The sequence below is a fragment of the Lipotes vexillifer genome, unplaced genomic scaffold (genome assembly GCF_000442215.2).
Source record: "Lipotes vexillifer unplaced genomic scaffold, Lipotes_vexillifer_v1.1 scaffold213, whole genome shotgun sequence".
In the NCBI taxonomy this organism is placed as follows: domain Eukaryota; kingdom Metazoa; phylum Chordata; class Mammalia; order Artiodactyla; family Lipotidae; genus Lipotes; species Lipotes vexillifer.
This window is the reverse complement of record NW_006780610.1, coordinates 2,329,297-2,355,801: the sequence shown is the minus strand read 5'-3', so window position 1 is coordinate 2,355,801 and position 26,505 is coordinate 2,329,297. Positions and strand designations below refer to the sequence as shown.

The window sequence follows — 26,505 nt, the reverse complement described above, 5'->3', positions numbered from 1 at the left end:
CAGGAATACTTAGCTCATCAAGGTCACTCAGTCTTTCAAGTTGATGGAAACTTCATCCTGACATATGTTTTCATGATTACTAGTGCAAGGGGAAGAGGACATATCATATACATTTACATTTTATTAAGTCAAAGCAAGTTTCACATGACCATAGCTGACTTTCAAGGGGGTGGAGAAATGTAATCCTACCATATATCTAGTAGGTGCAGAGCTGAAAATCTTTGGTGAAGAGTTATTACCTCCCGTAGATATAGATGTATATCCAGGAACAGAATTGCTGGGTCATAGTACCTGCCTATACTTAATTTGACCAAGTAGTAGCTAACTTGAGCTCCAGAATGGCTGCACCTGCCCACATTCCTACCTGTAGTACCTCAACATTGCTGTATTCTCACATCACTGCCTTCGGTTTATCCAACTATCTAACGTTTTCCATATTGTACTGCGATCTCATTGTTTTGTTTGGTTTGCTCTCCTAACTTTTTGCTTTTTGTTTTGAAAATTTTTAAACTTACAGAAAAGTAAAAGGAACAGCACAATAAACATCAGCATACTTTTCACCTGGTTCCACCAATTGCTGTTTTTTCTCTCTTTATAAATATATAAAAGAGTATCACTATGGGCTTCCATTTTCATTATCATCATTGTTCTTTTTTATGCTCAAACGTTTTCAAATTTGGTCAATGGGTGCCCCTTTAAGCTGTCTCCTGGTCTTTTTGACATGTCCCTACCAGTATATGAGTACTCTCTTACTTTCTGGCACAATAAGATGTGTCATGGTCACCTTGTAGTTTCCCTGTCCCATACCAGAAATCACCTGTTTCTCCAAGGAGCCCTGTTTTACTAGGGAATTGTAATTAGATATCAAAATCCAGATAACTAGATGAGTGATTAGGGTGTCATTGCTTCTAGGTCCTTTAAGTGGATAGGATTAAGAAATCTTGAAAGTTTTTTATATCATGTATTCATACTGATAATCCAACTCCAACTCAACACCATAGGATTCTTCCTCCATTCCCTATTTGTATCTTCCTCTGCCCACAGGGAGAACCCTCGTTTCCAACAACTTAATATATTATTTGCTATATCCTACAATAAAATAAGATCACTTTGGAATTACACTATTATTTCTACCAATAACAAACCTACTAAGTAAAATTCAAGATTTCTTTAGATTTCTTTTTGTCCTGAGACTCTGACCTCCTGTATACTATGTTCAAAGTTACCTGAATTTTTTTTTCCCTGTAATTTCTTATATAATTAGCTTTCTTTGTTTCTATTTGTATTCAACTCCAGGATTTTATTTTTCTTTGTAAAGTTTTATTTTTAAATATGTGAAACATTAAGAAAGTTCAGATTTTCTAAGACTGCTTTCTAAAGGATCAACAGTTGGCTAAATTCTCATGGAATAATATATCTATAATGGAATAATAATATCTATCTTGAAGAAACTATTTTGGGAATTAAAAAGTATCGGAGGTTGGAGATTGGTTCAAGATGGCAGGGTAGAAGGACGTGCTCTCACTCCCTCTTGTGAGAGCACCGGAATCACATCTAACTGCTGAACAGTCATCGACAGGAAGACACTGGAACTCACCAAAAAAGATACCCCACATCCAAAGACAAAGGAGAAGCCACAATGAGACGGTAGGAGGGGCGCAATCACAATAAAAGCAAATCCCATAACTGCTGGGTGGGTGGCCCACAAACTGGAGAACGCTTATACCACAGAAGTCCACCCACTGGAGTGAAGGTTCTGAGCCCCACGTCAGGCTTCCCAACCTGGGGGTCCGGCAACAGCGGGGAGGAATTCCTGGAGCATCATACCTTGATGGCTAGTGGGATTTGATTACAAGAATTAGGACTGGGGGAAACAGAAACTCCACTCTTGGAGGGCACACACAAAGTAGTGTGTGCATCAGGACCCAGGGGAAGGAGCAGTGACCCCATAGGAGACTGAACCAGACCTACCTGCTAGTGTTGGAGGGTCTCCTGCAGAGGAGGGGGGCGGCTGTGTCTCACCGTGAGGACAAGTACACCAGCAGCAGAAGTTCTGGGAAGTACTTCTTGGCGTGAGCCCTCCCAGAGTCTGCCATTAGCCCCACCAAAGAGCCCGGGTAGGCTCCAGTGTTGGGTCACCTCAGGCCAAACAACCAACGGGGAGGGAACCCAACTGCACCCATCAGCAGACAAGTGGAGTAAAGTTTTACTGAGCTCTGCCCACCAGAGCAACACCCAGCTCTACCCACCACCAGTCCCTCCCATCAGGGAACTTGCACAAGCCTCTTAGATAGCCTCATCCACCAGAGGGCAGACAGCATAAACAAGAAGAACTACAATCCTGTAGACTGTGGAATGAAAACCACATTCACAGAAAGACAGACAAGATGAAAAGGCAGAAGGCTATGTACCAGATAAAGGAACAAGATAAAACCACAGAAAAACAATTAACTGAAGTGGAGATTGCAACCTTCCAGAAAAAGAATTCAGAATAATGATAGTGAAGATGATCCAGGACCTCAGAAACAGAATGAAGGCAAAGATCGAGAAGATGCGAGAAAGATTTAACAAACACATAGAAGAATTAAAGAACAAACAAACAGAGATGAACAATACAATAACTGAAATGAAAACTACATTAGAAGGAATCAATAGCAGAATAACTGAGGCAGAAGAATGGATAAGTGACTTGGAAGACAGAATGGTGGAATTCACTGCTGCTGAATAGAATAAAGAAAAAAGAATGAAAAGAAATGAAGACAGCCTAAGAGACCTCTGGGACAACATTAAACTAAACAACATTCGCATTATAGGGGTCCCAGAAGGAGAAGAGAGAGAGAAAGGGCCAAGAAAATACTTGAAGAGATTATAGTCAAAAACGTCCCTAACATGGGAAAGGAAATAGCCACCCAAGTCCAGGAAGTGCAGAGAGTGCCACACAGGATAAACCTAAGAAGAAACACACCGAGACACATAGTAATCAAACTGGCAAAAATTAAAGACAAAGAAAACGTATTGAAAGCAGCAAGGGAAAAATGACAAATAACATGCAAGGGAACACCCATAAGGTTAACAGCTGATTTCTCAGCAGAAACTCTACAAGCCAGAAGGGAGTGGCATGACATATTTAAAGTGATGAAAGGGAAGAACCTACAACCAAGATTACCCGGCAAGGATCTCATTCAGATTCTATGGAGAAATCAAAAGCTTTACAGACAAGCAAAAGCTAAGAGAATTCAGCACCACCAAACCAGCTCTACAACAAATGCTAAAGGAACTTCTCTGAGTGGGAAACACAAGAGAAAAAAACGACCTACAAAAAGAAACACATAACAATTAAGAAAGTGGTACTAGGAACATACATATCGATAATTACCTTAAAGTGAATGGATTAAATGCTCCAGCCAAAAGACACAGGCTTGTTGAATGGATACAAAAACAAGACCCATATTTATGCTGTCTACAAGAGACCCACTTCAGACCTAGGCATACATACAGACTGAAAGTGAGGGGATGGAAAAAGATATTCCATGCAAATGGAAATCAAAAGGAAGCTGGAGTAGCAATACTCAAGCAGGTAAAATAGACTTTAAAATAAAGAATGTTACAAGAGACAAGGAAGAACACTGCATAATGATCAAGGGATCAATCGAAGAAGAAGATATAACAATTATAAATATATATGCTCCCAGCATAGGAGCACCTCAATACATAAGGCAACTGCTAACAGCTGTAAAAGAGGAAATCAACATTAACAAAATAATAGTGGGGGACTTTAACACCTCACTTACACCAATGGACAAATCATTCAAACAGAAAATTAATAAGGAAACACAAGCTTTAAATGACACAGTAGACCAGATAGATTTAATTGCTACTTATAGGACATTCCATCCGAAAACAGCAGATTACACTTTCTTCTCAAGTGTGCATGGAACATTCACCAGGGTAGATCACATCTTGGGTCACAAATGAAGCCTCAGTAAATTTAAGAAAATTGAAATCATATCAAGCATCTTTTCTGACTACAACACTATGAGACTAGAAATCAATTACAGGGGAAAAAAACGTAAAAAACACAAACACATGGAGGCTAAACAATACGTTACTAAAGAACCAAGAGGTCACGGAAGAAACCAAAGAGGAAATCAAAAAATACCTAGAGACAAATGACAGTGAAAACATGACGATCCAAAACCTATGGGATGCAGAAAAAGCAGTTCTAAGAGGGAAGTTTATAGCATTACAAGCCTACCTCAAGAAACAACAAACATCTCAAATAAACAATCTAACTTTACACCTAAAGGAACTAGAGAAAGAAGAACAAACAAAATCCAAAGTTAATAGAAGGAAAGAAATCATAAAGATCAGAGCAGAAATAAATGAAATAGAAACAAAGAAAACAGTTGCAAAGATCAATAAAACTAAAATCTGGTTCTTTGAGAAGATAAACAAAATTGATAAACCATTAGCCACACTCATCAAGAAAAAGAGGGAGAGGACTCTAATCAATAAAATTAGAAATGAAAAAGGAGAAGTTACAACAGACACCACAGAAATACAAAGCATCCTAACAGACTACTACAAACAACTCTATGCCAATATAGTGGACACCCTGAAAGAAATGGACAAATTCTTAGAAAGGTATAACCTTCCAAGACTGAACCAGGAAGAAATAGAAAATATGAACAGACCAATCACAAGTAATGAAATTGAAACTGTGATTAAAAATCTTCCAACACCAAAAGTCCAGGACCACAGGCTTCACAGGTGAATTCTATCAAACATTTAGAGCAAAGCTAACACCCATCCTCCTCAAACTCTTCCAAAAACTTTCAGAGGAAGGAACACTCCCAAACTCATTCTATGAGGCCACCATCACCCTGATACCAAAAGCAGACAAAGATACTACAAAAAAAAGAATATTACAGACCAATATCACTGATGAATATAGATGCAAAAATCCTCAACAAAATACTAGCAAACAGAATCCAACAACACATTAAAAGGATCATACACCATGATTAAGTGGGATTTATCCCAGGGATGCAAGGATTCTTCAATATATGCAAATCAATCAATGTGATACATACACCATATTAACAAAGAGAAGAAGAACCATATGATCATCTCAATAGATGCAGAAAAAGCTTTTAACAATATTCAACACCCATTTATGATAAAAACTCTCCAGAAGGTGGACATATAGGGAACCTACCTCAACATAATAAAGGCCATATATGACAAACCCACAGCCAACATCATTCTCAATGGTGATAAACAGAAAGCATTTCCTCTAAGATCAGGAACAAGACAAGGATGTGCACTCTCACCACTATTATTCAACATAGTTTTGGAAGTCCTAGCCACAGCCATCAGAGAAGAAAAAGAAATAAAAGGAATCCAAATTGGAAAAGAAGAAGTAAAACTGTCACTGTTTGCAGATGACATGATACTATACATAGAGAATCCTAAAGATGCCACCAGAAAACTACTAGAGCTAATCAATGAATTTGCTAAAGTATCAGGATACAAAATTAATGCACAGAAATCTCTTGCATTCCTATACACTAATGATGAAAAGTCTGCAAGAGAAATTAAGGAAACACTCCCACTTACCATTGCAACAAGAAGCATAAAATACCTAGGAATAAACCTACCTAGGGAGACAAAAGACCTGTATGCAGAAAACTATAAGACACTGATGAAAGAAATTAAAGATGATACCAACAGATGGAGAGATATACCATGTTCTTGGATTGGAAGAATCAATATTGTGAAAATGACTATACTACCCAAAGCAGTCTACAGATTCAGTGCAATCTCTATCAAATTACCAATGGCATTTTTTACAGAACTAGACCAAAAAAGTCTTACAATTAGTATGGAGACACAAAAGACCCCAAATAGCGGAAACAGTCTTGAGGGAAAAAAATGGAGCTGGAGGAATCAGACTCCCTGACTTCAGACTGTACTACAGAGCTACAGTAATCAAGACAGTATGGTACTGGCACAAAAACAAATATAGGTCAGTGGAACAGGATAGAAAGTGTAGAGATAAACTCACACACTTATGGTCAACTAACCTATGACAAAGGAGGCAAGGATATACAATGGAGAAAAGACAACCTCTTCAATAAGTGGTGCTGGGAAAACTGGACAGCTACATGTAAAAGAATGAAATTAGAACAGTCCCTAACACCATACACAAAAATAAACTCAAAATGGATTAGAGACTTAATGTAAGACCGGACACTATTAAACTCTTAGAGGAAAACATAGGAAGAACACTCTATGACATAAATCACGGCAAGATCCTTTTTGACCCACCTCCTAGAGAAATGGAAATAAAAACAAAAATAAACAAATAGGACCTAATGAAACTTCAGAGCTTTTGCACAGCAAAGGAAACCATAAACAAGATGAAAAGACAACCCTCAGAATGGGAGAAAATACTTGCAAACGAATCAACAGACAAAGGATTCATCTCCAAAATACATAAACAGCTCACGCAGCTCAATATTAAGGAAACAAACAACCCAATCCAAAAATGGGCAGAAGACCTAAATTTCTCCAGAGAAGACATACAGATGGCCAAGAAACACATGAAAAGCTGCTCAACATCACTAATTATTAGAGAAATGCAAATCAAAACTACGATGAGGTATCACCTCACACCAGTTAGAATGGGCATCATCAGAAAATCTACAAACAACAAATGCTGGAGAGGGTGTGGAGAAAAGGGAACCCTCTTGCACTGTTGGTGGGAATGTAACTTGATACAGCCACTATGGAGAACGGTGTGGAGGTTGCTTAAAAAACTAAAATTAAAATTACCATATGACCCAGCAATCCCACTACTGGGCATATACCCAGAGAAAACCATAATTCAGAAAGACACATGCACCCCATTGTTTATTGCAGCACTATTTACAGTAGCCAGGACATGGAAGCAACCTAAATGCCCATCGACAGACGAATGGATAAAGAAGATGTGGTACAATCTTCTTTATCAATGGAATGTTACTGAGCCATAAAAAGGAACAAAATTGGGTCATTTGTAGAGACACGGGTGGATCTAGAGACTGTTGTACAGAGTGAAGTAAGTCAGAAACAGAAAAGCAAATATTGTATATTAACACATATATGTGGAACCTAGAAAAATGGTACAGATGAACCGGTTTGCAGGGAAGAAATTGAGACTCAGATGTAGAGAACAAACGTATGGACACCAGGGGGGAAAGTGGCAGGGGGTGGTGGTGGTGTGATGAATTGGGAGATTGAGATTGACATATATACATTAATATGTATAAAGTGGATAACTAATAAGAACCTGCTGTATAAAAAAATAAAATTCAAATTTCAAAAAAAAAGCTCAAAAGTCAAAGCTTTTCAAAAAGTTATATTCAGGGTGTAGGAAAGTGAATAAGGATATACTCTCATTCTGTTCCGTGCGTCTTCTTTCCCATTCACCCCCACAGGTAATGGATTTCACATTTATTATTTCTTTTTCTTTTTTCCAAAATAAACACACCATTTCCAGTTCTTCATTGTACAAAAGGGGGTACAATACATAATCTTGCACTTGCCTTTTTTACTTAATGTCTTAGAAATCACTTAATTCATAGATATCCTCCTCTTTTTTTTTTTTTTTTAACTATACATTCATTTTGAGGATGAACCGTAGTTTATTCCACCAGACTCTTGTTCTGGTTGTTTCCAAAATTGTGCTATTAAAAATGACACTGGGGCTTCCCTGGTGGCGCAGTGGTTGAGAGTCTGCCTGCTGATGCAGGGGACATGGGTTCGTGCCCCAGTCTGGGAGGATCCCGCATGCCACGGAGAGGCTGGGCCCGTGAGCCATGGCCGCTGGGCCTCTGCGTCCGGAGCCTGTGCTCTGCAACGGGAGAGGCCACGACAGTGAGAGGCCCGCGTACTGCAAAAAAAAAAAAAAAAAAAAAAAATGACACTAGTGAATAATTTTGTGTTTTTTCCCTGTATTATTGGAAGTGTATCTTCAGAATAATTCCTAGAGTGAAATTGTTGCATCAGAGGGTAAACGGTTGTGTGGTTTTGTTAGATGTAGCCAAGTTCCCTCCATGAGGATTTCCCCATTTTGCATCCCTAGCAGAAGTGTATGACAGTACTATGTATTTCCCCTGCAGCCTCACCAATAGAATGTATTGTCAAGCATTTGAGTTTTTGCTAATCTGATTAATAAAACGTATCTCAGTGTGGTTTTAATTTTTTATTTCCTCTCTAAGTTGAATATATTTTTATACATGTAAGAGACATTTATTTGGAAATCATTGATTCATGTATTTTGCTATCTTCTGTCAAGAGTTTGATCTTTTTTTTTCTTTCAACTTACAAGAGTTCTGTATTAGGGAAATTAGTCCTTTATAACATGTTGGAAATATTTTCTCACAGTTCGTCCTTTGTCTTTTGACTTTGCTTATGGTGTTTTTGGCCATATAAAAGTTTTTTTTTTTAATTTTTACACAATAGATTTTATCACTTTTTTTTAACTGAAATATAGTTGGCATACAATATTATGTTAGTTTCAGGTGTACAACATAGTGACTCAACATTTAAATACATAATGAAATGATTACCATGATAAGGCTAGTAACCATCTGTCCCCATTCAGAGTTATTACAGTGTTATTGACCATGTTCCTTATGCTGTATGTTACAACCCCATGACTTAAATTTATTTTATAACTGGAAGTTTGTGCCTCTTAATTCCCTTCACCTATTTCACCCATTCTCCTAACCTTCCCTCTAACAACCACCTGTTTGTTCTCTGTATTTATGAGTCTGTTTTTGTTTGTTTGTTCATTTGTTTTGTTTTTGAGATTTCAAGTATGAGATCAACAGTATTTGTCTTTCTCTGACTTATTTCACTTAGCATGATATACTCTAGATCTATCCATGTTGTCACAAATGGCAAGGTTTCATGCTTTTTTATGGCTGGGTAATATTCCTCTGTGTGTGTGTGTGTGTGTGTGTGTGTGTGTGTGTGTGTGTGTGAGAGAGAGAGAGAGAGAGACAGAGAGAGAGAGAGAGAGAGACATCTTCTTTATCCATTTAGATTTATATTCTGGGCTTTCTATTCTGTTCCATTGATGTATATGTCTGTTTTTGTGCCAGTACTGTACTGTTGTGATTATTGTAACTTTGTAGTATAGCTTGAAACCAGAGATATCACTCTTTCACTGAAGTTGTATTTTTAGTCATAGTTTGAAAGCCTTTTGCCACACCCAGGTTATGATGGAATTTACTCAATGGTTTCTTTTTTTCTTTTCTTTTTTTTCTTTTACATTTGAATACTTTAACAATTTAAGTTTATTGTGAGGTATAGTATGAGGTATGAATACAAGTTCATCTTTTTTCAAAGTTCTATATAGTTATTCCCAATATCATTTATTTGAGGAGTCTGTCTTTACCCCAGTGATTTGAGAATCTGTCTTTATCACATACAAAATGTCTTATGTATTGAAGTTTGTTTCTTGATTTTCTATTCTATTTCAATGGTCTTTCTATTCATTAAGAATAGCATACTATTTTTAATTCTAGAGGCTTTCTGGTATGTTTTACTATCTGGTAAGACTAATCTCCCTTATTTCTTTTTTCTTTTTTTTTTTTTCTTTTTCAGGATTTCTCATAGCTATAATTGTACATTTATTTTTCCATATGGAGATTAGAATCAACTTTATCAGTCCTAGAGAAAAGAGTTGGTATATTTGTTTGGCTCACAATACTTTACTCATTCACACATGCATATATGCACACATAGATGGATACATACACATACACATACACACATAGCTTTATGAACATCTTTCCGTTTTTTCCAGATCTACTTTCATGTCTTTCAGAAGTCTTTTAAAGTTTTATTCATAAAGGTTTTGTACCGTTCCTAAAATTGTACCTTTTGTGTTGCTATTATATTATTCTTGATTTTTATATGTTGATTTTATATTCTTGCTTATTGGATTACTTCACTCTTCAATTTGGTTTTATTGTTGATTCTCTGAGGTTTTACAAATAAACTTTCATGTAATCTGCAAATATAGTTTTACCTCTTCAAATTCTTATGCCGCAAATTGTTTTCTCCTACCTAATTGCATTGGCTAATATTGTCAATACAGTGTTAAATAATAGTGAAGAGTTTGTTTACCTGTTTTAAAGAAGAGACAGACTGCGGAAGCTTAGAGAAGTTCAGTAGCTTAAGATCACAAGCTAGTAAATGGCAAAGCCATGCTTGACTTTCAGGTCTGTTGTACTACAGAAACTTCCATTCTTTTTATTCTGTCATGCTGCCTCTGGAATCTTTAAAGATTTGTTTAAAGGAGACAAGACTCCTTTGTAATTTCCAGCCACTCTCAGGTGGATTGGAGAAATCCTACATATTTAATGTTTTGATCTAGCACTTGACCCGGTGAACATGCCTCTTTAATTTTTTGTTTTGCTTTGTTTTGTTTTGTTCTGTTTTTTTGCGGTGTGTGGGCCTCTCACTGCTGTGGCCTCTCCCGCCGCGGAGCACAGGCTCTGGACGCGCAGGCCCAGTGGCCATGGCTCACGGGCCCAGCCGCTCCGCGGCATTTGGGATCCTCCCGGACCGGGGCATGAACCCGCGTCCCCTGCATCGGCAGGCAGACCCTCAACCACTCTGCCACCAGGGAAGCCCCATGCCTCTTTTCTTGTTCCCTCTTTCTCTACAAGTAAGGGAGAACATGCCCCAGCTTTAATCTAGATATCTTTCATTCTCTAGAGTCATTATTTACAAGGGCCAGAGGATTGAATACATTTCCTTGTTTCCTTGACAGGAGCTCAATTTGGAAATGGAAGACCAACAGGAGAACCTGGATACTCTTGAGTACCTGGTCAGTGACCTGAGCTCCTGTGGCTTTGCCCTGGACCTGTCCCAGCACCAGGACAGGGTACAGAACCTCAAAAAGGACTTCACAGAGCTACAGAAGACAGTTAAAGAAAGGTGAGTTTTCATATGTATGGATCAATGTCATGGAGCTAATTTTTTCTTGCTGTTGAATGAAATGACTTTCTCCTTCCTTCTTCACTGGAAAAGATGGCATCAAAGTTCTGCTACTGAGCCGTAGGAGATTGGAAAGTGCCTCTTTTAGACAAAGCTATTCAGTCTACTTAATGCGTAGTGGTCTTTCTATTAGTAAATAGTGAGTTTCTTCTCAGTAATGGGACTCAGTTCCCCCTCAGTACAATCAAAAGCCCAGGTCACCTGGACCAAACAGAACAAATTTGGGGCAGCAAGTTGGATTGCGGCAGGATTTGAAATAATGAGAAAAATTGGAAGAGACTTCCCAGACATAATTAAGGATTATATTGGAATTCACACTGCTTGTTTTGACCACATTTAAGTTGCTGTTTCGGAGGAGTTTCTGGGTTCTTTTAAGGCAAACATGGGAATCTACAACAAAGGTGGATGATTTCAGGTTATTAGCTCACAGTTGAAAAGCCATAATTCCTCCATTAGAAAGCCTCATGTGGGTTTAAAAGCTTGATAAGACTTCTCTTGGTTTAGCCATAAATATCGCGATTTAGCAGATGATGGCTTTAGTGACTAGAGGAAAGCAGTTGCTCAAATCACCACTGTAAGCAGCGGTTATTTAGTGCAGATGAAAGGGATAGGACAAAGGCCAAGGAGGCTTTGTTTTTCTTGCCCTCAGCTGAGAGCTGTTTAGCTATATGAAGAGCCAGGATCTCTGGCTTGAAGTCTAATAGATGTGACCATTTCCAAAACTTACTTTCAAAATTGAATTCTCCTTTCTCCTTGATTTATTTTACTCATTGGTGTGCTTAGCCTAACTTCTCTGAGCCTCAATTTTGGCATCTTCCTTGTTAAAGGAATTAGCATTTGAATTGGGCCTTGAAAGAGTCAAATACCTAAAAAGTAGCAGAGCTGGCCTTGAGATCCAAAGCCGGCATTCTTTCCATTGTATCATAGTACCTAAATAGCAGGCTCCCTTTAGTTTTTCTCATTTTCACTTTAGCCTAGAGTAAGATTGAAGACTCCTTTCCCCAGAAATGTCCAAACAAGGGCAACAGATTCCTTAGTTTGATGATCTCCTACATTATATGTGGTTGTTTAGCCAAAGCTGCCATGGAAAAGATTATGAGAAGGAAAGGCCCTGTTAGGAAACTGATGCCTAGAGTCCTAGAATGAATATAGTTTTAGTTCACGTTGACTTCTTTACAAGCTTAGTCTGGCAAGTAACAAATTGTCTCTGTTGACAGAGAGGAAGATGCATCATCTTGCCAGGAGCAATTAGATGAATTCCGGAAGCTGGTTAGGACTTTCCAGAAATGGCTGAAGGAAACTGAAGGGAGTATTCCACCTACAGAGACTTTCATGAGCACTAAAGAGCTGGAAAAACAGATTGAACACCTGAAGGTAGGTGAACAAAGTCTCTCCAGGAATCAGGCTGGACAGCAGTTTGGAATCTTGTGTGGACTCATTTCCACCTGTGGTGGGCAAATGGTGTGAGAAATCCAAGTTATCCATGTGTATCAGAGTAGCAGTTCCTCCATTTTCTCCACGTGAGTCCAACCTACCCCTACCCAAGCACTGAGCACCAAAACATCTCCTATTTAAAAACCAAAACCAAAAAAGTAATCTGGGAATGATATCTATAAAGTTTCAGCTGTCTTGGGGATGCCTGTCATGCTGTGGTAGGTCATAAAAAAGACAGTTGTCAGACTACAGTCTTGAGAAGATTACCCTCTTGTTGTATGTTTGAGAATTAGACAATTATATGTGAGCAAGTGACCAGATATGTGATCAGAAAATTGAGGAGAGTATTTCTCCTCAACTAATAAAGGAAAAGTTACAGTCACATGGTTGGAATGTACCTGCATGGGTAGCATCCCATCTGTTGCAGAATCCCTTCTCTCCTATATTTGATTCATAGTCATCCAGCTCTGTTTGCACCTCTAACATGTTTCTTATTTTTGTTGAAACCAGTCTCCAACTAACGCTCATGCATTTGTCCTTATTTTCTTAGTAAAACAAGATTTATCTTGAATAGATGAAAGAGAAGAGCTTTCGCAGAGAGAGTGCCAGGAGCACTTGCTGTGGGGAGTTCCCTAGGACAGAGCTTCCCTGATTCCTTGGTTCATGGTTCGCTTTGTGTTTCAAGACATTTTTCATGGCATCTCAAGGCAAAAAACAAACCAACACCGAAAAAACTGAAAAACCTCACTTACTAAGTGGTCAGGTCCAAACAGCTTAACAGTAGTTGTTCACATGGTGTCCAACAGATGTCACTGTTTTTCCCTCAAAAATTTAAAGTATCCTGTGAGTCAGTGCATAGTTTGGGAACTGTTGGCTCTTTGGAATCAAGAGTGACTAATAAAAGAACTGACAAACTCTGAATTGGCAAGGTTCAGTTTGAAGTTCGGCAGCATGAGCTTGCCAGATGTTCATGGCTCGATGTCTTTCTCTGCTGCTGCTTTGCAGCTTGAAGTCAAAAGCAAACTAAGTAGATTGTGAGGGAGATTCAGGATGGAGGAAGGGATTAAAGGCTAGGATAGTGTCCCAGCTTGGAAAAGAGTAAAATTCTACTTCTGTAGCAGGCAGTTCACAGCTTAGAGACAACATGACCAGATACTTTTGTCTTAGAGCAAATGCCATTGTTTCCTAACAGCTTTCTGTGGTGGTTTGAGCTCTGACTTCAAACCCAATATAAAATTCCCTTGAAAAGGCAAAGTGTAGCCTACGATTCTGTATGTTTCTTTACATCTCAATACCTAGCTCCTCATTTTACCCTCTAATTACCATTTCCTTGATATTCTTTACAAGCATGGTATTCCCTTTGTCCACCTGGCAAACTCTTAACTCCGATCTTTCCTCTCTCCAGGCAGAGTTAGATGTGTCTCCTTTTGTGCTCTCAGAGTCTAGTGGCTGTGCATATTTCTGTAATAGCATTTATCACATTATAATGCCATTGATAATCTGAGGTCTTGGTTTTAGGAACTGTGTCATAAGCCTATTTTGTATCCCCAGTGTTTGGCACAATGCCTGGCCTATTGTAAGTGCTCAAAAAATATTTGCTTGTTGAATGAATGAATGAATGAGAAGGGCCTGAATATTCCAGGATATCATTCTCCCACATCTTGCCTGGCTAAACCAAGTTCTGGAAATGGCTGAATAAATGAGGATGATTGCTTAATGCTTAGCAAAACTTTAGGGAGTGTATGTAGAACAGGTGTCCCTACTTATGAGGAGAAAGCCTCCAGATACTACATTTTGCTATTTTGTTCTATAAACAGGGTCTCCTAGACGACTGGACAAGTAAGGGAACTTTGGTAGAAGAAATCAATTGCAAAGGTACTTCTTTAGAAAATCTCATCATGGAGATCACAGCACCTGATTCTCAAGCCAAGACAGGTGAGTGTGGGCTCTTGAAAATGTAGTGAATAAACATCATTCTTCGCTTTGCCCTTTGGTGATGACCCCTTACTGAATAAACATTAGAATCAAGGTTGGATATGAAAACCAAGGATGTTTCATGAAGCATCTTCCCCTCAACCTGATCTGTTTTCCCATTTCCTTTGTAACATTGCTCCATTTTGCAAAACCCCTTCCTGTGATGGGAAAAAGGGACTAGTTGGCCCACTTAGAACTGTGTAATGAACATAGAAGGATTAAAATAGGATTTTCCGTCTTGAGGAATTTCTGTCTTTTAAATACGTGAATGGATGGCTATGCATTAACTTTAAGTTAGGGTCAACCCTGGAGGGTATAAGCATGATATCTTGGGAGAGGCTAAGTGTTTAGGAGTCAGTACTGACACACTTCTTAGAAGTGCATACAAAGATTGTGCCCAACTATATGAATTATCTCTGCCTACAAATTAAGTCTTTCAAACAAAATGCATTCTGAGGGCTACCCTGGTGGTGCAGTGGTTGAGAGTCCGCCTGGCGATGCAGGGGACACAGGTTCGTGCCCCGGTCTGGGAGGATCCCACATGCTGTGGAGCGGCTGGGCCCGTGAGCCATGGCCGCTGAGCCTGCACGTCCGGATCCTGTGCTCCGCAGCAGGAGAGGCCACAGCAGTGAGAGGCCCGCGTACCGCAAAAAAAAAAAAAAAAAAGGCATTCTGAGCTCACAGTCACTTGCTGGTTGTCAATTGATTGGGATCTCCTAGGTTTTATTACCAGACTATGTTAATGCACTCCTATAGTCACTTAAATAGTAAGGGCAAAGTTTACTTTCTTTTTTCCTCCTGAGAATGGCTACTTTCCTATTGTATCCTAAAGTTTAAAGATGTCTTGGAACTATCTAGAAGTGACAACATTTCAGAGAATTGGTGATTTTTATATTCTGACACTTAAATTTCTAAGTTCATTGACTTATTAGTGTGTGACATCACCCAGCAAACTTTTCCTATAAAGGGCCATAGAGTAAATATTTTAGGCTTGTGGGCCATATGGTCTCTGTCACACTACATGTCTCTGCCATTGTAGCACAAAAGCAGTCATAAACAATATATAAATGAATGGGCGTGGCTGTGTTCCAGTAAAACTTCACATACAGAAACAGGCGGAGGGACAGATTTGGCTGGTGCACTAAAGTTTTCTGACTTCTGAACTAGATCAGTGGTTGTTCGAACTTTTTAAAGTACTGTAATTGTTTTTAAAAATAAATTTCCTGTAGAACTATAAGACAAATAAAAATATAAGTGAATTTATAGCGTTTATCTATTATGAAATTCATCAATGAGAATATTGAAGCTATCGGGACTTCCCTGGTGGCACAGTGGTTAAGAATCCACCTGGCAATGCAGGGGACACGGGTTTGAGCCCTGGTCTGGGAAGATCCCACATGCCGCGGAGCAACTAAGCCCGTGCGCCACAACTGCTGAGCCTGCGCTTTAGAGCCCACGTGCCACAACTCCTGAAGCCCATGCGCCTAGAGTCTGTGCTGTGCAACAAGAGAAGCCACCACAATGAGAAGCACGCTTGCCACAACTAGAGAAAACCCATGCACAGCAACGAAGACTCAATGCAGCCAAAAATAAATTAATTAATTAAAAAAAAAGAACATTGAGGCTATCTTAGTGAATATGAAAATTTGGGAAAAAAAGAATTTTTGAATGACATTTTGAATGACATTCATTATTTATTTCTCAATTTTTTCCTTGGTTGCATTGTATCCAGAAAATACGTTTCACACAGATAAATAGTTGCAAATGATGACAAATGTTTTTAAAAATCCACTTTACAATCTGAAGTGTTAAGAATTCTCTTACTACACAATTCTACCCTGATGAGAACCTGCTCTGAGTAGATATACCTCAGCCTTTGTCATTTTATTTAATGGAATTCATGTGTGCTGTAGATGTTTTTCTTTGTACGTAAGTGGACATATGTAAGTTTGAAAATTATAGAGTGCTAATGAAGAACTACAACTTTTCCCATCAGTGACATTCAGAAAGAAGTTTAAATGTATGCACAGAGGTGCAGGAGCTACTTTATTCTCTCCAAAAAGCAGCATAAATTGGCTCTATCTACTGGGTTAAAATGTGGTGTTCAACATAATTGAAATGTGCATGTTTTACTGCCCTTTCTAAGTACTTAGGAATATGTTCTGAATATTAAAATTAAACCAAACATTTACAGAGTCCCTAAAGCACCTCCTCAGGGTGCCTTGAAAACCAGTTTGAAGATCACTAGTCTGAGTGTTCTTAAAAAGTTCTCTTCCATCTCTGAAAACCCATGCGTGTTCTAGTTCCTTATGGTCGTGGAGCTCTTTTGGTTTCGTAAAGTGCTTTCACATACACTACCTCACTACTTCTCACCAGTAAACCCATGAGAGCTGACAAGATAGGTAGTATTATCTTCATATCTCAGAGAAGATACCGAGGTCTGTCCATAGATTAAGGCTCATGTACTGAGTTAGTGATGGTCTTGGCTACGACTGTCTTCTCCAAATTACTAGTCCAGTTTCTTTTTGGTCATCATCACCAGACTGCAGTGGAATATGATCTTTTGGGTTTGATCCATTTTTTAAATTGAAAATACAATAATGTTAACATTTAAAAGTTTTACAATCATTATTGTCTAATATATAACCTTGCAATTGACCTTTTCCACAGTGAAATCAGTGCACGTGAGAGTCTTATTCTGCCCTTTGAATGTTGCATTATGTCATGACTACTTTTCATTTCTTTATAATCTTTGTAATTACATGATCTGGTTTTTACTTACTTGGGATACTCCTGAAACACAAGGAATCAACTTGGGGAGAATATAGGTGAAATTGTGGTAATTAGAAACAGAACCAAAGACCCTAAACAGAATTTATGGGAATGTTTATGAGCCAGATTTATTGACACTTAGAATTTCTGTTTTCTGGTTGGGGAAGGGGAGCAGAAAGTCATGAAAAAAAAAAAAATCTTTTGAAACAATATAAGAAAGGCTCATTTTAATGTCTTTACTAAAAGAATGCTGCTTTTTATGTCCTTAATTGTACTTATTTTTATTATGTTGAAGAACATTGATGTTAAAGTTGAACCTTTTTGGCTGCATTATAAATCCTCCTCATTCTTAAGTATGTCGAATGCCAGTCTAAAACTTAGTCATTCTACTAATGCTTGCTTCACAAAATTAGGGCAAGGTCCAAAGAATCCAAATTGGAGATTTAAGAAGAGAATTTGGATTTCCTCTAGAAAGGGTTAGGGTTAGGGTTAAGGAGCTGAAACTCCTCGAGTGACACTGTTGCCCGGCAGCTAAAATGATTTGTCTCTTTCCATGAGTATGTTGTCTTGTGCTGTGTTAACTTCCTGATATCTGAGCTTAAAGTGAGTGCCAAAGAATAAATTCGGTGCCTGTATGTATTCCTAACACATTTGTCTTGCCTTGTTTGTCTCTCTGTCCTTCTGCTCAGGTTCCATACTGCCCTCTGTAGGAAGCTCTGTAGGCAGTGTAAACGGATACCACACCTGCAAAGGTGAGAATGCCATTTTCAACAGTGCCTCTTCATTGGGTGTGTTAGGACAGTGTTCATGTTTGCATCTGTGTATGTTTCCATATGTGTGGAAGGATTGCTGCCAGGATGGGTGTGAGGGTAAAAGCCTGGGGAGAAGCAACTGTGATGCCTCTTTGTTGCTAGCTAGAGGCTAAACAGGTTGGCAACCAGTGAAATAAAGTTACTAAGCAAATAAACTGGACCACTAGATAAGACCAATAAGGAAAGACCTGGAAGAAAATATATGCAAATCTTTGAATTATAAAGAAGCTATACTAGAGGTGGTCTAAATTTAGCCCTCAGCCTCCCAGCTAGGTTTTCTTCTCTGCAGTTTAAAGAAGAGGAAGTAGAAGAATGCCCCGAATCCTTCACTCCCGTCACTTTTGCTGCTCCCGTATTTCTTAGCCATTTTATTTATACATCTGAGTATATAATGCCAAAATCAGAAATCAGATTAATGAGAGCTCTTTTGCTTTTTGTATGTAAACAGGAACTTTTATGTGATTTAGCAGGAAGATCATCTCTAGTTCACTAGAAGGAGTGGGAGAGATACTTAATCCTGATGCATAATTTAGTGAGGAACCACTGGGGATGCTTGAGAGCTATTCCCAGTCTGATCTCTGTTTCTGTGATGCTAGATCTGACGGAGATCCAGTGTGACATGTCAGATGTAAACCTGAAATATGAGAAACTTGGGGAAGTGCTTCGGGAACGCCGGGAAAGTCTTCAGCCTGTCCTCAGCCGAATGCAGGAAGTTCGGCAGGAGGCAGGCTTGGTGCTGCAGTGGCTGGAGTTAAAAGAGGAAGTCCTAAAAGGCATGGAGGCCTCTTCATCTCCAACCAAGACAGAGACAGTGAGAGCCCAAGCTGAATCTAACAAGGTACTGTGTTCCCATTAGCTGCATCTCAGGCACTAAGAGGAAGGGGTGGTTGTACCAGTGTTCCTGCCTGAGCCCCGGGGCCTGAGAGTGAGACATGGCCAACCACCCAGTCGTTATGAGCATCATGTTTGACTTTCAAATGACTAGTATGCCTAAACTCTCCCAGAGAATTTTCTTACCTATGAAATTAGAAGTTGTTACACATCAGACTGAGAAACAAAACCAGATCTGTTTGCAGAAGGAGAATATCCCTCCTCAGAAGCATCAGTTCATTGAGAATGGGATCTCATTTTCAATGTGATGGTATAAGCCAAGTCATTCCATCAAAGCACCTTTCCAGCTGTTGGAGGGATCTAAACAGCTGTGATTGCAGTTCATTCTAAAGATTGACATGTAGGCCTAGGGAAAATGTTAGAAGAAATAAGACCATGTAGAAAATCCGGTAAAAATTTTTTGCCAGAATTTTAGTATTCCTGTTGAGGCCTAGCATGTCATATCCTACAACTGCATAAACATCGCCATTATCGTCATCATCGTCATCATCATCATTATCAATTCCTGACACTTAGTTTATAGGGATTAGCAATTTTCTTATTGGGTTACTGATGTGTTGTACATAAAAGAAATTCAAATCTTGCCATCTAGATTTTCCTTTTAATTAAATATTCAGGCAGAAAGGTTAAGTATCTTAAAATCATGAAACAATCATGGATAGAATCAGAAGTCAAGCCTGTAATTGCTGCCCTGTCTTCCCGTCATTTCCTCCACACTCACAGCTTTGTTTCCTGTCCAGAAATCTCATGGCATTCATGATGTTCTTTCTCCTAGGCCTTCCTGGCTGAATTGGAACAGAATTCTCCAAAAGTCCAGAATGTAAAGGAAGCCCTGTCTGGATTATTGATGACATATCCCAACTCACAAGAAGCAGAAAACTGGAAGAAAATGCAAGAGGAGCTCAGTATGTTATCACTGGGGTGTTACAGATTCACTAAATTCCTTGTCTTCAAAGTAAATACAGGCTTTCGGCACACCCAATAAACAGGAGTGATTTTTAGTTAATTGTCATAAGCAAGCAAGAAGGGGCAGGGAGGGTTAGAGAATGAGCCTGATTGTGGAAAAAATTTAGAGATTCCACTCAAAGTATCAGTATTGCCTTTTCGTGGGCAAGTCAAACTGACAATCTGCTGTGACAAAGAGCATTGATGATAAAAATGAAAAATGGAAAATAATCTAAACATTCTGTGAAGGAATTAAATTATGCTGCACTCATAATATTGAACTATAAATGATGTAGGTGAATGTGTACTGGTATGAAAAAAATTATTGGCGTGAAAGATGCTCATAATTAGTAAGCTTAAAAACAGGTTATAAAATAATACATATGTCGCATAAGGTATTTTACATGCGTTGTGTATGTATGTACGTACTTCTGTGCAGTTTTATCCCATGTGTAGTTACATATAGCCACCACCGCAGTCAAGATACAAAACTGTTTGTTACTTTAGTTAAAATTAAATGCAGGTTATTTTTAACTTAAAAAAATATTAAATAATGCTCCAGGGTTCATTTCCTGTAGTATATTAAGAACATAATTTAGGGACCAGGCTAGTGGCTGATGAGGGTAAAAGAATACATTCTCTCATTTTCTCTCTATAGATTCCCGATGGGAAATGGCCACTGAGGTGACAATGGCTCGGCAAAGGCAGCTGGAGGAATCTGCAAGTCATCTGGCCTGCTTCCAGGCTGCAGAATCCCAGCTCCGGCCCTGGCTAATGGAGAAAGAGCTGATGATGGGGGTGCTGGGGCCCCTGTCTATTGACCCCAACATGCTGAATGCACAGAAGCAGCAGGTCCAGGTGAGCAGTATGGCTGAAAGCTTTCGAGCAAAGAAATGAGAGGCACTTGAACCTGGGTCTGAATGCTGCTCTCAACAGGTAGATTTACATGACCCTGGACAAGTCATTTAACTTCTCAGAGTCTCCATTTCCTCACTTTAAATGAGATGCTTGTAAGGTCTTTATCATGGTGCCTGTCAAATAGCAAACAGTATTGTTAATATGTTTAATGTCAGTAACTGTATTAATATCGTTGACTGAGGCAGTAAGATGAGCAGATGGGAGACAGGGAACTTCTGACTAAATGATAGAATCATATTTTATTTTCAATCCCCAGTGGTAGTGATCCACATTACTTCATGCAGTATCTTACATCTGCCAGCTTTACTTAAAGATTTTCTGCTGATCAGATCTCAGTACCCAACATTTGTGAAATTTAGGTTGGTCCAGGGATGTCATTTCCAGTGAAATCCTGCCTAGACCCTTTCCTTGTTCTATAGCCTTCCCTAAACTTGTTCTGTTTCTTCTAACCACCCACCAAGTCCCCTAAGAGTAGTTTTTGAAAGAACCCTTTCTTTTAGCCCCTGCATCCATGTTATCTATCAAGTCCTATTTAGTCTACTTACAAATTTTTTTCTAATCCAGTGGTTTTCAAACTTTTTGATCCCAAATCCCTTTACACTCTTAAAAATTATTGAGGATCCCAAAGAGCTTGTGTTTATCTACTAATATATATTAATATTAACTGTATTAAAACACTGAGGAATTTTTGAAGTATGTATTTATAAATTAATTTTTAAAATTATGATTGATGATACAACCATAACACTAACATACATAACATTTTTATGAAAAAATAACATTTTCCAAAATGTAAAAAATCGAATAAGAGTGGCATTGTTTTATATCTTTGGCAAATCTCTTTAATGATGTCTGGCTTGGGACTCCCTGGTGGTCCAGTGGTTAGGACTCCGCGCTCTCACTGTCGGGCCCGGGTTCAGTCTCTGGTCAGGGAACTAAAACCTGCAAGGCATAGCGATAAATGAAATGAAATGAAGTGAAATAAAAATGTCTGACTAATAGAACAGTCTCACAGATTTTCATATCTGCTTCTGCAGTCAATCTGTTGTGATATCAGATGTCGTGAGGGAACAAGAATTTAAAAAGGCAAATAACATCTTAGTATTACTATGAAAATAGTTTTTACCTCACTGAGCCCATGCAAGGGCTTAGGGACTGCCAGGGGCCACCAGACCGTAATTTGAGAACCACGTTCTAAGCTTCTCTTCTTCTCCACTGTACATGCTGGTGGGCTGGATCTTGGGCCTGTTCCATTGCAGCAGCCCGCTAAAGGGCCTCTTGGTCTAGTTTATCCTCTACACTGTTATCAAGTTATCCCCTTAAATCATATATCTGAATATATTAAAATGCTTCTGTAGCTCTTGGCTGCCTATTAAACAGAGTTCAAATACCTGCTCACTGTAGTGCATGAGCCTTTTCACAATCTGGTCCCAGTTTGTCTTGCCAGCTCTTCCCCCATATACCTGGGCTTCTTCCCACACCAGATAATGGGTTCTTTCCTGAACACACTGCACTCATAGATCTCAGGATCTCTGTGCCTTTGCTAATCCCAGGCCCTTCTCTGAACCAGCCTTACTCTCTGTTCTCTTGGAGAACTCACATATTCTTTATTGTGTCACCTGTGAAGCCTTTCCTGATTTCCCTCTTCTGCTCTTGTCATCCCCGGAGGAATTTACCACCTTTACTTCTTGCTTTCACAATTCCACGTTCACGTCAGCATTTTATCATTTTAACTTTTGTTACATTCTACTATAGTTCATTATTTACACATCTGTTAGTCCTTGAGGTCCTGTTGTATTTATTTTTATGCAGTGTAAGTGCTGAGTACTTTCCATAAGTTTTCTTGTTTAATCCTAACAACAGTCAAGTAATTACTTTACTATCCTCATTTTGCAGATAAGGAAGCTGAGATTTGGAGAACTTTTAAAAACTTGCCTAAGTTTATACAGTTTAGTGAGTGATGGAGTCAGGATTTGAACCCAGGTGTCTAACTACAGAGCCTGTAATCTCAACTTCTTGGATGAGTGAAACAGTGAATAGAAATAAATAAAAAGGAATGGTACTTGCTTTAAAGAAACTTTTTATCTAATTGTGCTATATTATAATGTGCAGATTATATGTGTTGATGGAAATTCGAGAAAGGAACTAAGAAAAGTAGGGCATTAAGAGTTGAAATGGGGCTTCCCTGGTGGCGCAGTGGTTGGGAGTCCACCTGCCAATGCAGGGGACGCAGGTTCGTGCCCCGGTCCGGGAAGATCCCACATGCCGTGGAGTGGCTGGGCCCGTGAGCTATGGCCGCTGAGCCTGCGTGTCCAGAGCCTGTGCTCCACAGCGGGAGAGGCCACAGCAGTGAGAGGCCCGCGTACCGCCAAAAACAAAATAAAAAAGAGTTGAAATGGCAAGCCCAGCCAGTAATATAGCTCACTTGGGGACCCAGGGTTCCAAACTCCCAATTCAGAGGCCTGGGTTTTGCCTGGCAAAGCTGACAAGTGCCCACCCAGTAAACAAACTTTGGTTACCCAACGAAGGCCAACCTTAGTAACTGATGTTGAAACGGTATAGGACAAATAAGGAAAAGAAATAAAATAGACACAATCAATGGTCCTTTCAAAACAGGTTTTTATTAAGCAGTTGTTAAAAGTGATACTGCATTTTCCTAGTAGCCTGGTCTTTGGAGTTTTCTGGTTTATTTTCAAAAGGAGTTGGCACTGCTTGGCACAATCCAAAATCAGTTTTTGTTTTGACAGTGTTTGTAGATCTGTCTTTTCTCTCTAAACATCTTGGTGTCATTTCTATTACAGTTTATGCTGAAGGAATTTGAAGCACGTAGGCAACAGCATGAGCAGCTGAACGAGGCAGCTCAGGGCATCCTAACAGGCCCTGGAGATGTCTCTCCTTCCACCAGCCAAGTACAGAAGGAGCTCCAGAGCATCAATCAGAAGTGGATTGAGCTGACTGACAAGCTTAATTCCCGTTCCAGCCAAATTGACCAAGCTATTGTCAAAAGCACCCAGTACCAGGAACTGCTCCAGGACTTGTCAGAGAAAGTGAAGGCAGTCAGACAGCGACTGAGTGGCCAGTCGGCCATCAGCACCCAACCTGAGGCTGTGAAGCAGCAGTTGGAGGAGACCAGTGAGATTCGATCTGACGTGGAGCAGTTAGACCACAAGATTAAGGAGGCACAGACACTCTGCGATGAACTTTCAGTGCTCATTGGAGAGCAGTACCTCAAGGATGAACTGAAGAAGCGTTTGGAGACTGTTGCCCTGCCTCTCCAAGGTTTAGAAGACCTTGCAGGTGAGGAATACACTGCTGCCATTATTAGTGGCAAGCCAAAAGGAGGAGTGCATTAGTGGTCCCTAGAATCTAGGTCGACGCTTAAGTAGCTTTTGGACTCAGAATAGTGTTACTCTATCCCTTTGTCCACCTACAGTGAGGACTGCCGTGGTCATTACACATTGATTGGGCACTAGCAATATGTGAAGCTTTACACACCATAATCTAAGAGATAAGAACACTAATATAAATCTAGCCAGCAGGTAGAGATTCATAGAGGTACTTATAGGTGGAGTTACACGCATACTTTCACTGATACCTATTTTCTTCATACTATATGTGTACGCACACACACATATACCATATATACAAAATTAGAACATGTTCTAGACTTTTTAGGATGGCCTTATACAAGAAAAAATTTGTCATTAATTTGTTGCCTCTTTTTCTAGAAACATTTATGGCTTTTTACCAGCTTAGAAGTTAAAAGTTTACTTCTGTTACTCATATCACCTTACAAGGTTGATGTGAGGGTTAAATAGGATATAGTAAATGAAAGAGCCTCGCTATGTGCTTCTTTTATGGTAGACCCTCAATTAGCATTAGTTTCCTTTTCCTAAGATTAGACCATGTACTCTCAGCAAACATTTTAAATGCCATGTTCAGACTTGATGATTTAAATTTGATTTTCTCATTTCAGCTGATCGCATGAACAGACTCCAGGCAGCTCTTGCCAGCACCCAGCAGTTCCAGCAAATGTTTGATGAGCTGAGAACCTGGTTGGATGACAAACAAAGCCAGCAAGCAAAAAACCACCCAATTTCTGCAAAATTAGAGCGGCTACAGTCTCAGCTACTGGAGAATGAAGAGTTTCAGAAGAACCTTAACCAACATCGTGGTTCCTATGAGGTGATTGTGGCAGAAGGAGAATCTCTGCTTCTTTCTGTACCTCCTGGAGAAGAGAAGAAAACTTTACAAAACCAGCTCTTTGAGCTCAAAAGCCATTGGGAAGAGCTTAGTAAAAAAACTGCAGACAGACAGTCCAGGCTCAAGGACTGTCTGCAGAAAGCTCAGAAATATCAGTGGCATGTGGAAGATCTCGTGCCATGGATAGAAGATTGTAAGGTCAAGATGTCTGACTTGCGGGTCACTCTGGATCCAGTGCAGCTGGAGTCCAATCTCCTGAGATCAAAGGCTATGCTGAGTGAGGTGGAAAAGCGCCGCTCCCTGCTAGAAATCCTGAACAGTGCTGCTGACATTCTGATCAACTCTTCAGAAACAGATGAGGATGATATCCGGGATGAGAAGGCTGGGATCAACCAGAACATGGATTCCATTACAGAAGAGCTACAGGCCAAAACAGGGTCCCTTGAAGAAATGACTCAGAGGCTCAAGGAGTTCCAGGAAAGCTTTAAGAATATTGAAAAGAAAGTTGAAGGGGCCAAACACCAACTTGAGATCTTTGATGCTCTTGGCTCTCAAGCCTGCAGCAACAAGAACCTGGAGAAGCTAAGAGCCCAACAGGAAGTGCTGCAGACCTTGGAGCCACAGGTGGACTATCTGAGGAACTTCACTCGGGGCCTATTAGAAGATGCCCCAGACGGATCTGATGCTTCCCAACTTCTGTATCAAGCTGAGGTCACCCAGCAGGAGTTCCTAGAAGTGAAGCAAAGAGTGAACAGTGGTTGCATGGCAATGGAAAACAAGCTGGAGGGCATTGGCCAGTTTCACTGCCGAGTCCGAGAAATGTTTTCTCAGCTGGCAGACCTGGACGATGAGCTCGATGGCATGGGTGCTATCGGCAGAGACACTGATAGCCTCCAGTCCCAGATCGAGGATGTACAGCTGTTCCTTAACAAAATCCAAGCCCTCAAGTTAGACATAGAAGCCTCTGAAGCAGAGTGCCGACAAATGCTGGAGGAAGAAGGGACTCTGGACTTGTTAGGACTCAAGAGGGAGCTAGAAGCCCTGAGCAAACAGTGTGGCAAACTGATAGAGAGGAGTAAAGGTCGGCAGGAGCAGCTGGAGCTGACCCTGGGCCGGGTTGAGGACTTCTATCGAAAGCTGAAAGCACTCAATGACATGACCACAGCGGCTGAGGAGGGGGAGGCGCTCCAGTGGGTAGTGGGGACCGAGGTGGATGTCATCAACCAACAATTAGCAGATTTTAAAGTAAGTCTTACCCTTGTTTTTTAATCTTTTTCTGTCTAATATGTGTATTTTTTTTCTTGTAACTTGGAGACCGATTGAGTACACATCTTAACTTCTGTCCCTGGTTTCATTATTCTCACTTCTGTCACCACCATAGCACACAGTTTGGAGACTAGACAGTCTCTTGGACTTCTGGGCAACAGGTTTGAACATTTTTCTATTGGAATCTGTTTTAATGTTTATAACCAATTAAGGGTATAGAAAGAAGTGTCCA

At 39.7% G+C, this 26,505-nt stretch overlaps 1 protein-coding gene across 1 annotated transcript in view; it reads left to right on the top strand.

Annotated features, from left to right (window-relative positions):
- MACF1 (microtubule actin crosslinking factor 1) overlaps positions 1–26,505 on the top strand; it is a 350,964-nt gene that overhangs the window by 240,866 nt on the left and 83,593 nt on the right. The window contains exons 44-52 of the mRNA XM_007453778.1: positions 10,832–10,998; positions 12,276–12,432; positions 14,310–14,427; positions 17,928–17,990; positions 18,647–18,888; positions 19,717–19,846; positions 20,545–20,744; positions 23,606–24,101; positions 24,781–26,252. Coding sequence (XP_007453840.1) covers positions 10,832–10,998; positions 12,276–12,432; positions 14,310–14,427; positions 17,928–17,990; positions 18,647–18,888; positions 19,717–19,846; positions 20,545–20,744; positions 23,606–24,101; positions 24,781–26,252 — 3,045 coding nt within the window. The remainder of the gene's footprint in view (positions 1–10,831; positions 10,999–12,275; positions 12,433–14,309; positions 14,428–17,927; positions 17,991–18,646; positions 18,889–19,716; positions 19,847–20,544; positions 20,745–23,605; positions 24,102–24,780; positions 26,253–26,505) is intronic.